The following is an 11,337-nucleotide window of genomic DNA, read 5'->3' as shown; positions in this document are numbered from 1 at the left end:
AAAATAATGGATTTCTGTACAGTGCGACATAATGTGCAATTCCACCATGTCGTTTTTTAACAATATTGCATAATGCACTATAGTTGTTTCATTCATCTTCTTCCCAGTGCTGCAAACGCTTCCAAGTACTTGTTGGTAACATGGACACTAAAGCACAAAAACTGAGGGGCCTTAAGGTGGCTTTTGCCTTCACCTAGCCTGGCTCCGCCCTCCTACTTACTTCTGCTCAATTTTCATTTCCCTTCAGTACTCCGTCTGGGTTTTTCGGTATATTCTTGGGTTTTCTCCAGTCAAATATTTGTAGGTCCAATCAGCGAACAGAGGGAGTGGCTGAGAACAATGACGTTGAGGACGTGCACTAGAAAGATGCGAGCGAAGCCATTCGGTCCATTGTGGCAGCAATGCTGCTGAATATCCAGAAGTTGAAGCCCGAGCAAGAACAATCTTTGCTGAGTTTTGTTGGTGGCCATGATGTTGTGGCCCTCCTCTCCACGGGGTTTGGGAAAAGTTTGATTTTCCAGCTTGCTCCGTTAGTGGTGAAGGAGTTGGCTAACGCTAACGCTAGCGATTCTAATGCTAAATATAAGCCGAAAGTTGTTGTCGGTCTCCCCTCTTGTTGCACATGCGCATGACATACGTCACGACCAAACGTTAGCGATTAGTTATGGCAGACCCAGAGTGGCTCTGGGCAGATTCATCCATCCATCCATCCTCGGATCCCGAGCAGTCTCAGGCCAGGTTGGAGATATAATCCCTCCACCTAGTCCTGGGTCTTCCCCGGGGCCTCCTCCCAGCTGGACGTGCCTGGACCACCTCCCTAGGGAGGCGCCCAGGGGGCATCCTTATCAGATGCCCGAACCACCTCAACTGGCTCCTTTCGACGCGAAGGAGCAGCAGCTCTACTCCGAGCTCCTCACGGATAACTGAGCTTCTCACCCTATCTCTAAGGGAGACGCCAGCTACCCTCCTGAGGAAACCCATTTCGGCCGCTTGTACCCTGGATCTTGTTCTGGGCAGATCCAATAGTTTTAAACTTCAACAGAGTACCCGCCTTCAAGGAAGCTAACACTTGTCAATGGAGAGAGGCCAGACTCTCTGTACGAATGAAATGTATGAGAGTCTTGTAGGACCAGGCTATGTCTCACCTCCACACACCTAACCAATCACTGCGTCAAGTAGGCATGAATGTGTGATTGTTGGTTTCAGAAAGTTACAGTAATTGTTGAATGCAACCAAATTCTGACATTGGAAAAGTGTGGGGGGCGGGAGGTTCAGACGCTGTGCCCTGGCACCTTCAGACATGTATTACTCTGCATTACCTGCAACAGTTCTACTTGTTAAAAAGCACCAATGATAAAAACACAATAAAGCTCAATGCATTATTATATAATATTTTTATACAACAAGCAAACGCCATGTTGGAAAAATGTTCCTGTTATAGGGGGGGAAATGACCTAACTCAGCCCGTAATACAAAATTTCAAAAAAATCGTTTTGTCCAATCACTGGAATTAATTACATTTTATATTCCTATAACACACAACAAAAATCCTACATCTGAATTTATGAATTTTTTATTTTGACACAAAGATGAGAGATTATTTTATGGCCATTTTCTCCAATAAAATGTACAAATTTGAATTATTACCCCAGTCCAGAAGAAAAGAAATTCAGGAAAATAAATACTGTTTGACTTTTAAGAAAAAAGGTGGCATGTCACCATGTTAATCTGTTAAATATTGCTACAATGAGGCTGCTTTGGCACTTTCTGTGTTTTGGATTGAAGGCTTCTTGGCCTTTGTTGCAGAGATGTGTTATGACACAGGCTGGTTGCTTGATGTAGCATCATGACCCATCATTAACCAATTAAAAACGGGATTGGCAGTGTGTTAAATGGCTGTGGATGGAGAGGTTTGGAGCCAAAGCAGAGAAAAGGCAGGGAAAGTGAAGCCAGACATCTCTGCACCTGCACGGCCAAGCCATTATTGAGTCTGTGGCAGTGGCGTTGCTAGACATAAAGCTCTACTGGGGCACAGGCCCCCCCCCCCCCAAAAAAAACAAACATCTGAATACCTGTTTTGTGTATGAAATTTGCTATACATACTGCTCTTGATTGGCTCACTATTACTGCCATTTCTATTATGCTGCTGAAATTGAAACAACTGGGCTTATCCTGCAATAATAACAATGAACCCAAAATGCAATAACAAACATACGGAATGCACTTTATGATACAAGGAAAATATCTCCAAGAGGGAAAGCCTTTTCGGACATCTTCACAGACACCGACTGACAGAGGACCTAGTTATTGCATTCAACGGTTTTGTATTACAAACAAGATTATTATATATTATATATATATCCAACAAATTTATATTTCAATACATTTTCAGACATTGACAACAAATGCAGCTTTTGTAATGGTGAACCAGAATCTGAAAGAGTCTTTAGTATGAATCAACATTCATCCAACCACATCTGTTATTCTCTTTCATTCTCTGCAGCGTCTGCCTCTGAGGACGTTCTATCTCTGACCCCAAGGGGCCCTGCGGAGAGCGGGGCCAGCCTGTACCCCACCACCCAGGACACGGGCAGGAGGCCCCCCATTGTCACTACTGCCCCGCCTGTCAATTTTCCCAATCACCACCCACTCTACAGGAATCCCCCCCAGCGCCCTCACGGTCAGCCAAACTACTTTGAAGACAGTGGGTTATCCAGCTCTCAGCCCAGCTTCCCCCCCCTGCCATCCGGGACTCCCCTGGATCAAGGTGAGAAAAGGGCTTCAGATGAGAGTGCTGGAAGCTCCAACATGCAGACAACCCTTGTAAAGCACGCATCTGCAGCCACTTCTCACTCCAACACCCCTGCTCCAGTCACCAGTGTGGGTTTAAAAGATCCAGAAGATGCTGCCGCCGTCCCCTCTTCTTCTGCTGCTGCTGCTGCCAGGGAGGGAGATGTAGAGAGGCCTAGTCAGCCTGGGCTGGAGCAGAATGGAGAGGAGCCTACCACCACCACCATCACCACCACCATGCACAGTCCAGGTAACATTAGTATGCCTTTTTAATTACACCACATACATAAGAATCACATTTCTTAGGATGATTGGAAAACAACGATAGGGGAACATGTTCTCTATTTATAAAGTGCTGTTGTGTGCATGCAGTATGGGTGTGCATGTGGCCTGGGAAGTAAGCCATGTGATTTTAATTGTAATATGAAGAATGTCTTTATTAAGTTCACGGTTCATCATTGTCATTCTACAACACAGGGTTGCACAACGATACGCTAGTTATAGCCCCTTAATGCTACACAAGAGAAAGATTTAGTCAGTTGTATGTGAAGTCGGTGAGAAAGAAAGGTGAATAAATTTGCCTTTTTCTTGTGAGACAAAAAATGACAACTGATTAAGGGTGGTGGGTTTGCATGTATTTTTAAGAGCACTGAATTGTCCCGACCAATATTTGAGCAAACTTGTTCACAGCTAATCTTAATGTTGTGAAGTCCTGTTGTAGTGGTGTCTTAATGTTGTGATCTTATTATTGGTACTATTGTTTTGGCATTGTATTGTTGTTGTAGTGTTGTCTTCATGTTGTGGTTCTTGTTGTCGGAGTGGTGTTTTTGTGTTGTGGTTTTTGTTGTTATTGTTGTGGGCAAGTTTTAATACTGTGTTTGATTGTTGTCCTTTACTGATGTGTTAGCGTTTTTGTACTCCACTTTTATTTCCTTTCTGACAGAGATGTTATTCTCTGTTTCCTGCCCAGGGACTACAGATGAAAATTAGCTTATAGCCAACTCTGGTACTGCTAAGGAGCTGTGCATTGTTCCTGTCAAATGAAAAACAAAAACAAAGAATCGTACTGCCAGCGAGAGCTGCTCAGTGTGCTCAGTTTTGACTTGTAAAAGTTTGTACTGCTGTGAGCCGTTTCCTCTGACCGGGGCTCTGTGTCTTTTGTCTACGTAAAAATAGAGATGAGCGGCGTGATGCGTGCACAGGTGCGTGTGGCTTCCGTCAAAGAATTTCTAATAAGGGAAGAAGTTCCACTCTCTCGTTACTTCCGGCTTCTGAACTGGTTGCAGTTCCACCAGAGTTCCATATAGGGGGCGCGCACAGGCCAGTGCAGAATGAATGGGACTCTATGGAGCTATACCCCTCAAAATCCATATAATATAATTTTTTGTCTAGTAATTTGAATGTTGCATTCGAAAGGGGAGGCTAAGAAAATACACACTGCTGGGTGTTTTTTATAAGTGGCTTTTTTGTTCTAAAAAGCCTTTTAAAATGTCAATGACGTCATACACATATACGGCCAGAGATACTGCTTTACGGCAAGCTCTGAGTCGCTTCCTTTGTTCTCTTGAAGCATCGACAACACAGCTAACAGGTTAGGCTCTCCCTGTTAATACACGTGCTAGAAAGAGGTTTGCTAATGTTTTAAAGACCACGCCGAAACATTCACTCTGACATTCTGGTTCTGCTTTGGATGCCGTCAAGCGGGATCTCCAATCGTAATCAGTCCTTCACTGACCAATCAGCATTCATTAGCAGAATGCTAGCGTGTTATGGGCAACAACGACTCAACCTGTAAGAAATCGAAAGGACACAAGTACTCGTTCATTCAACGTTTGACCTATAATTAATGTTGAACTTGCAAAAACTACAATCAAATCTGAGATTTCTCACTGACAATCAGGCGAAAGAGACAAATTTTGCCGTTTAGCTCCATAGAGTCTCATGCATTTAGCACTGGACCGCGATCACCCCCAGTGGAACTCTGGTGGAACTGCAACCAAATTCGGTACAATGGGGCTGAATAGGGAGTGGAACGGCTTTCCGTAGACGGGCTTTGCTTCCGTGGTCAGTGTAGCAGCTTCAGTTGATTATTATGAACACTCTGCTGTGGGCATGCTGCCGCAGACATGTATCCCCAGGTCCATGCTCCGTGTATTTCGTCCGTAGTTTTCCACCTTCGATGAAGAGCAGTGTACAGCCACTTCTCTAAACTTTGTCTCATTCAGAGACCAGTCCCAAACGGGGCTCTGTGTCCATCAGATGGTCTGAATCAGATACTACCATAAAGTTGATCCACAGGAGAATAAACATTTGAAATTAATACAGAATGTCTGAGAGCCTTACTGCATTATATTTCATTATGTTTTTATATTTAGAATTGTCACCTGTGTTTTCCTTTACATATAGACATTTCCACTATAAATTGATGTAAAAAAAGGCGCATAAACATTCTTAAAGGAGAATTCCGGCCAATTTAATCTTACGTTAAATAACGGCAGTGTTGGGGCAAGTTTTAGAGTGCCTTTGTGCCTCTTAACAGACACAAAATGCAATTAATATGTCTGTGCCACATGAACAGGGCCCTTACGTGTCTACAAGATGCATTTTCAACTCAGACATTGTTTAAATTCACCTACCCTGGTCGATCCTGCCGGTAGCTAGCTTCCCCTGCTAGCTGATAGCCGTTAGCTGCTAGCTGCTGTCCGGTCAGTGTATTCAGACAGGCTTCTGTGTGGAGCGGTGGTGTGGATATTTCCTCCAGAGGACAGGTCATGAAGTTTATTCCCCCCTAAAAAAAACAGTAGTGCGGTAGTAGCTGTTAGCTGCTAGCTGCCCTCCGGTGAGTGTGTACAGCCAGATAGCTGTTAGCCGTTAGCTGCTAGCTGCCGTCCGGTGAGTGTATTCAGCCAGGCTTTTGTGATAATCATCCCAATAACAATCCACGGAGCGGCGGTGGTGTGGCTGTGTCCTCCAGAGGACAGGTCATGTCACGTCTTGAAGTGTATTCCCCCCTAAAAAAACAGTAGTGCGGTAGTAGCTGTTAGCTGCTAGCTGCCCTCCGGTGAGTGTGTACAGCCAGATAGCCGTTAGCCTTTAGCTGCTAGCTGCCGTCCGGTGAGTGTATTCAGCCAGTATTCTGTGATAATCATCCCAATAACAATCCATGGAGCGCCCGGTGGACTGGTGGATGTCCTGCATAGGACAGATCATGCCTTAGCAGTGAACGGTTTAGATTATTTCCCCCTCAAAATAGGTAATTGAGTACTGTAGTGGTTATGACCATATCAGTGACTATGTAACTACATGGAAACGGGATAAACGGTCTGTGGCTTGCACGGTAATAGCGTTACTGAAGCTTAGCTGTAACATCGCGCTGTCTCCTGGGAATTCAGTTGTAGCAGGAAAAGGTAAACAGTAGTGTGCATATCGGAGCATAGTGTGTGAAGAGTGAAGAGCGGAGTTGTTTATAAGGGAAGAAGCTTGGAGTAACGTAACTATGGAGAATATAGCAGATATACAACACACGAAGAGCCTTTTCAGTTTGATGGTCGTCCTTATTTATTCAAACCCGAGTATACAGACGAAGAACTAGCCTCACAAGAGTTGGAAAGAACGAGACAGAGGGGAAACAGGCAGATGAACCTGCTCCAAGCGCAAGCTAATGCTAGCCTTCAGTAACTGGAGGACATAGCAACACCATCACCGCTCCGTGGATTGTTATTGGGATGATTATCACAAAAGCCTGGCTGAATATACTCACCGGACGGCAGCTAGCAGCTAACAGCTAACGGCTAACGGCTATCTGGCTGTACACACTCACCGGAGGGCAGCTAGCAGCTAACAGCTACTACCGCACTACTGTTTTTTTTAGGGGGGAATAGAGCTCAACAGTCCCGCAGCGGGTTGCAGAAGTAAAACTACAATGCAATTTCTCCATTGACAAATTGGAGTATAAGCCATAAAATCATAACCATTGATGGTAGACTTAAAACCAGCATGCCGACATGACTCAGTGATTGTATATGCTCATATAGACACCACAAATCATGGGGCACTACCCTTGTTTTGAGATAAATGTCTTTTATTCGCGATGTCTTGGATAAGTACTTCATTACCCACAATCCTGAACAATCCCACAGTGATGCCTCTGATTGGTGGAACTCATGCTGGTGAGGAGGGGGGGTGTCAGTACCCGATCTGTGCTGCCTGCACGATCCTCACGAGGATTTACGACACTGCACGAATCACGATCTGTTCCACGCTTCTGACGTTAGCCTCTGCCGGGAAGCTAACGTTAGTTTAGCTAATAGCTAATTCGGCTAACCGCTAGCTGACAGCTTGATTCAGTCTAAAATAATGTTAACTCAAACTTAACACTGGGTAAAGCCGTCTACAGCTGACGTAACAGCCGTTATATATGTTAACGGTTATTTTTAGGTTTTATTTTGAGGGTCTTTTAAAGTTATTACATGCTGTCTCAGCTAGCGGTTAGCCGAATTAGCTGTTAGCTAAACTAACGTTAGCTTCCTTTGTTCAGTGGTGCGCGGTGGTTTATGGGAGGAGTAGTTCCTTCGCTCTGAGATGACGACATGTACACAGTCTTGTACTTGACTTGTACTTGACTTTTTGGGGATTTTCTGTTCGTTTTTTTACTCGAAATGATACGTTGTATGCTTATGAGTCACGTACCACCTGGTTAGCCTAAGGCATGCTCTAAAACTCTTTATATACGGATCTTTCCAGACGTCAATGGGAGAAATTAATGGGAAATTTACTTCCGGAACCCAAGGTCTCTCAGAGGAGGGGCGGGACTGTTGAGCTATATACACTTCAAGACGTGACATGACCTGTCCTCTGGAGGACATAGCCACATCACCGCCGCTCCGTGGATTGTTATTGGGATGATTATCACAGAAGCCTGTCTGAATACACTCACCGGACGGCAGCTAGCAGCTAACGGCTAACGGCTATCAGCTAGCAGGGCAAGCTAGCTACCGGTAGGATTGAGACAGGGACCAGGGTAGGTGAATTTAAACAATGTCTGAGTTGAAAATGCATTTTGTTGACGCGTAAGGGCCCTGTTCATGTGGCACAGACATATTAATTGCATTTTGTGTCTGTTAAGAGGCACAAAGGCAGTCTAAAACTTGCCCCGACCACTGCCGTTTTAGCTCAGGGGACGCTTGTAGTACGTAGCTGCAGCTTCTCCGTGTTACCTGCACTGATTCGGGTCGGGGTTTTTTTCTATCGAAAGTACTCGCGTAGCTTTAGCTGGAATTCTCCTTTAATGGTCAAACTCTGGGAGGAAGGCCAGACCCATTTCGGCACCCATGTTATCCAATCTGTTATCCACATCAAGTCCGGCCATGCAGGTAATCAAATACAGGGAGACCACAGTGCAGCCGGATATTTTACCAAAATAAACACATTTCAAAATTAAACAGCCAGGTTTATGGTGATTTTGGCTGTCTTGACTTCTCACAGCGAGACACGCGATCAGGCACATGGAGAGAGAGACCGACGGACGGACAGAGAGAGAGAGAGACACACGCACGCACACAGGCACAAAGGCTTAGACAACTACCACAGTTTTCTCCACTCATCCTGTCTCTTTTTATGAGAGAGAGAGAGAGAGAGAGAGAGAGAGAGAGAGAGAGAGCTCAGTGACCGGTGCGTAGCATATACAGACGAATATCTCAGCTCAGACAAAATGTGTTATGTGTTTACTTTCTCTATGGCCTTGGCAGGGTGAGCAGCACAGTCTTATCATACAGCTGCTACGTCTCCCGTCATATACTGAGACTGAAAGTTGAAGTACTCCTCTTCCTGGAAAGGTTATGAGGTTATGTTGGACACTGACCTGAATGACACCTGGGTACCACTGTCTCAACTTACATAGCATGAGTTCATAAACTGGAAATTCCACCACACACATATGCCAAGTACTTACATCAAAACAAAACCAAAAATATTCGTCAATTTGTTACTTTATTTATAAGGAACAATACACGTTTGATAATCTTATGTAATCCTTTTACATTTTTAACCCCACATTTATCCCCAAAGAGGGGATATTATTCATCTGCAGTGATAAATAAAATGTAAGTTAACTCTGAATGAGTATTCTTGTGTTTATTGTTATATGTGTATCGTTAGTTTTTTGTAGAACCCAACCCATGGTTAGTGGCATGCAAGACGTGCTTAATATATTTGGTAACCCTAAAATGGCATGTGGCCCCAACCTGGCCCCTCTATTTGAAATGGTCTAGAACCGTCACGCTTGATTAATCAGCTGGGCCGCATTTCAGAAAGCAGGTTTAGTGAAAACTCTGAGTTTGTTAACCCTGAGATGAGGGAAACTCTGTTTCAGAAAGGGAGGTTAATCAAACCTGAGAGAGAGGGGTAACTCTAGCCCGTTTCAGAAAGAGAGGTAACTTAACCTCAGAGTCAGTTACTATGGTAAACTGAGCCTGTGAACCTAACCTGGTCGGGAGCAGGTTTTCTTCACTATAGCTCGAGTTTCTCGCAGTCTCCTTCCTCTGACACATCACATTGATTCAGTATGTATCAGACGCATTTTAGCGCAGTTTATTATCTGCATGAATAAAAACATTTTTTTTTCTCAAAACATGGCATTTCCTTTTGTCGACTGTTAGGGAGGGTTGGTGAATGGCGGACCCAAAATGCAGAGACAGAAGCAGAGGATCGTTTGATGATTTAATTAAACAAAAAAACACACAAAACCAAAGGAGTCCTGGAAAAGGCAGGTAAAAGGAATCCAAAATAAAGTCAAAAATAGAATAACAGGAACACTAAGACTCACAGGGAAAACTAACACTCAAAATACAAACTGGAGACGAAAAACACACACAGGAATGCAAAACTGTCTACAAGACACACACACACACACACACACACACACACACACACACACACACACAATGATCTGACACAGGACAAGGGGAACACAAAGACTAAATACACAGGGTAACGAGGTAACACAAGACAGGTGACACAAGGGCTGGGAAACAGGTGAAACACATTAGGGCTGGGCAGAACAATCAAAAAAGGCGGGAAAACACAAGACAAAGTAAAACCAGACTAGACAAGACAGAAAACCAAACTATTAAAATAAAACAGGAAACTGAGCAAAATACAGAACAGAAACAGACTACCAAAATAAGATAAAACACACCAACCCATAACAGTCGACAATCCCGTTGATGAAGAAGCTTTATTACTTCGCAGGGAGTTAAACATACATCAGGAGATGATATTGAGGCCCCGACTATAGATGCATTTTTATTTCCAGATGACTACCTATTTGAGCGGTATCAATTTTCTTCCCAGTCTATAAGTTATGTAGCCTACATAACCTTATCCGTCCTCATATCACTAACGTCACCCTTCATGGACATGCTCTACATCCCAGCAGGTTATTTGTGTCGCATTACGTTTTTTTGCAAACGGCAGTTTTGTTTACAACATTGATGATGCAAAGTGCCATCAGAAGAGTGTGACTCGCTCTGAAACATGTTTTAAATGTTTTTTGTAGTGTTTTCTGGACACAAACCAGTAAGAGCCATCAAAAATGAGTTCCACAGTATTGCATGTGAATGATGTAAACCCTTTGAAATAAAAGATTATGAATTATAATTCTGTTAATGATGGTGCTGCAGCCTCAGAATGGGATTAATAGGCCTAGAACTTTTTCGCCTGGAGGATTGCACCTAAATGAAATAGATTATAGGTTCAATACCATTTCACCAGTAATATTATACTCATGATTAAAGATATTAAGATAATTAAGATATTAATACACTATATTGGAACTTACGCATTTACTCTAGCAGTGATTTTCTCTCATGCAAATTCTCTCTGTTGCAGCAGCCGCTGTGTTGCTTTTTTAACGAAATTTGTTTGTGGTTGAATCGTAGTATCATGGATCCATTCATGCTGCCTTTTTATAGTGGTGGTGCACACGCTTAACTCTGAGTGAACCGACTCTTAGTTGATTGAACCAACTCGAATCAGCTGTTCTGGAACCGAAAACTCAGAGTTTCCCGTCTCAGGGTAAATCAACTCAGAGTTCAGGGTTAGACTCAAAGTTTGTTAAACCTCCTTCCTGAAACGGGCCCCAGATCTGTGTGCTGGGTGATGGCCAGTCAAAGCATAGACAGCAGGACTATACACAAAGCCCACTGTAACACAGGGTGACGGACAGCACTGTAGTGCAGTAATAATGCTGGAGTGGACACTTAGGGCCGAGGGGACACAGAGTGATGTTCTTCTTCATAAGGAAGCACTTCAGCAAAAGTGTACTTTTTAGCTCAGAGAGAGGGAGGGATGGAGGTGGTGGAGCAGAAACCCCCGAAGGCCACTAGGAAATGTTCTGTCCTCCGCTGTCCCATCACAGGGCTGAGCTGCTTAGAAAGCCAGCCTTAGAGGCAGAAAACCTTCAGACAATGTCAGATAGAGTGTGTTTATAACATTGTCTGTACTTGTACAGTAGTTCAATAGAGTTACAGTACATGTTTGTTCATCCTG

The 11,337-nt window shown here is 43.8% G+C and overlaps 1 protein-coding gene across 1 annotated transcript in view; it reads left to right on the top strand.

The window, feature by feature from the left end:
• Positions 1-2,451: 2,451 nt before the first annotated feature.
• sez6b (seizure related 6 homolog b) overlaps positions 2,452-11,337 on the top strand; it is a 218,763-nt gene continuing 209,877 nt past the window's right edge. The window contains exon 1 of the mRNA XM_078244986.1: positions 2,452-3,040. Coding sequence (XP_078101112.1) covers positions 2,452-3,040 — 589 coding nt within the window. The remainder of the gene's footprint in view (positions 3,041-11,337) is intronic.

This window comes from Sander vitreus, chromosome 3, assembly GCF_031162955.1.
Source record: "Sander vitreus isolate 19-12246 chromosome 3, sanVit1, whole genome shotgun sequence".
NCBI lineage: Eukaryota > Metazoa > Chordata > Actinopteri > Perciformes > Percidae > Sander > Sander vitreus.
The sequence above is the reverse complement of the archived record's forward strand: the minus strand, read 5'-3'. Positions and strand labels throughout refer to the sequence as shown.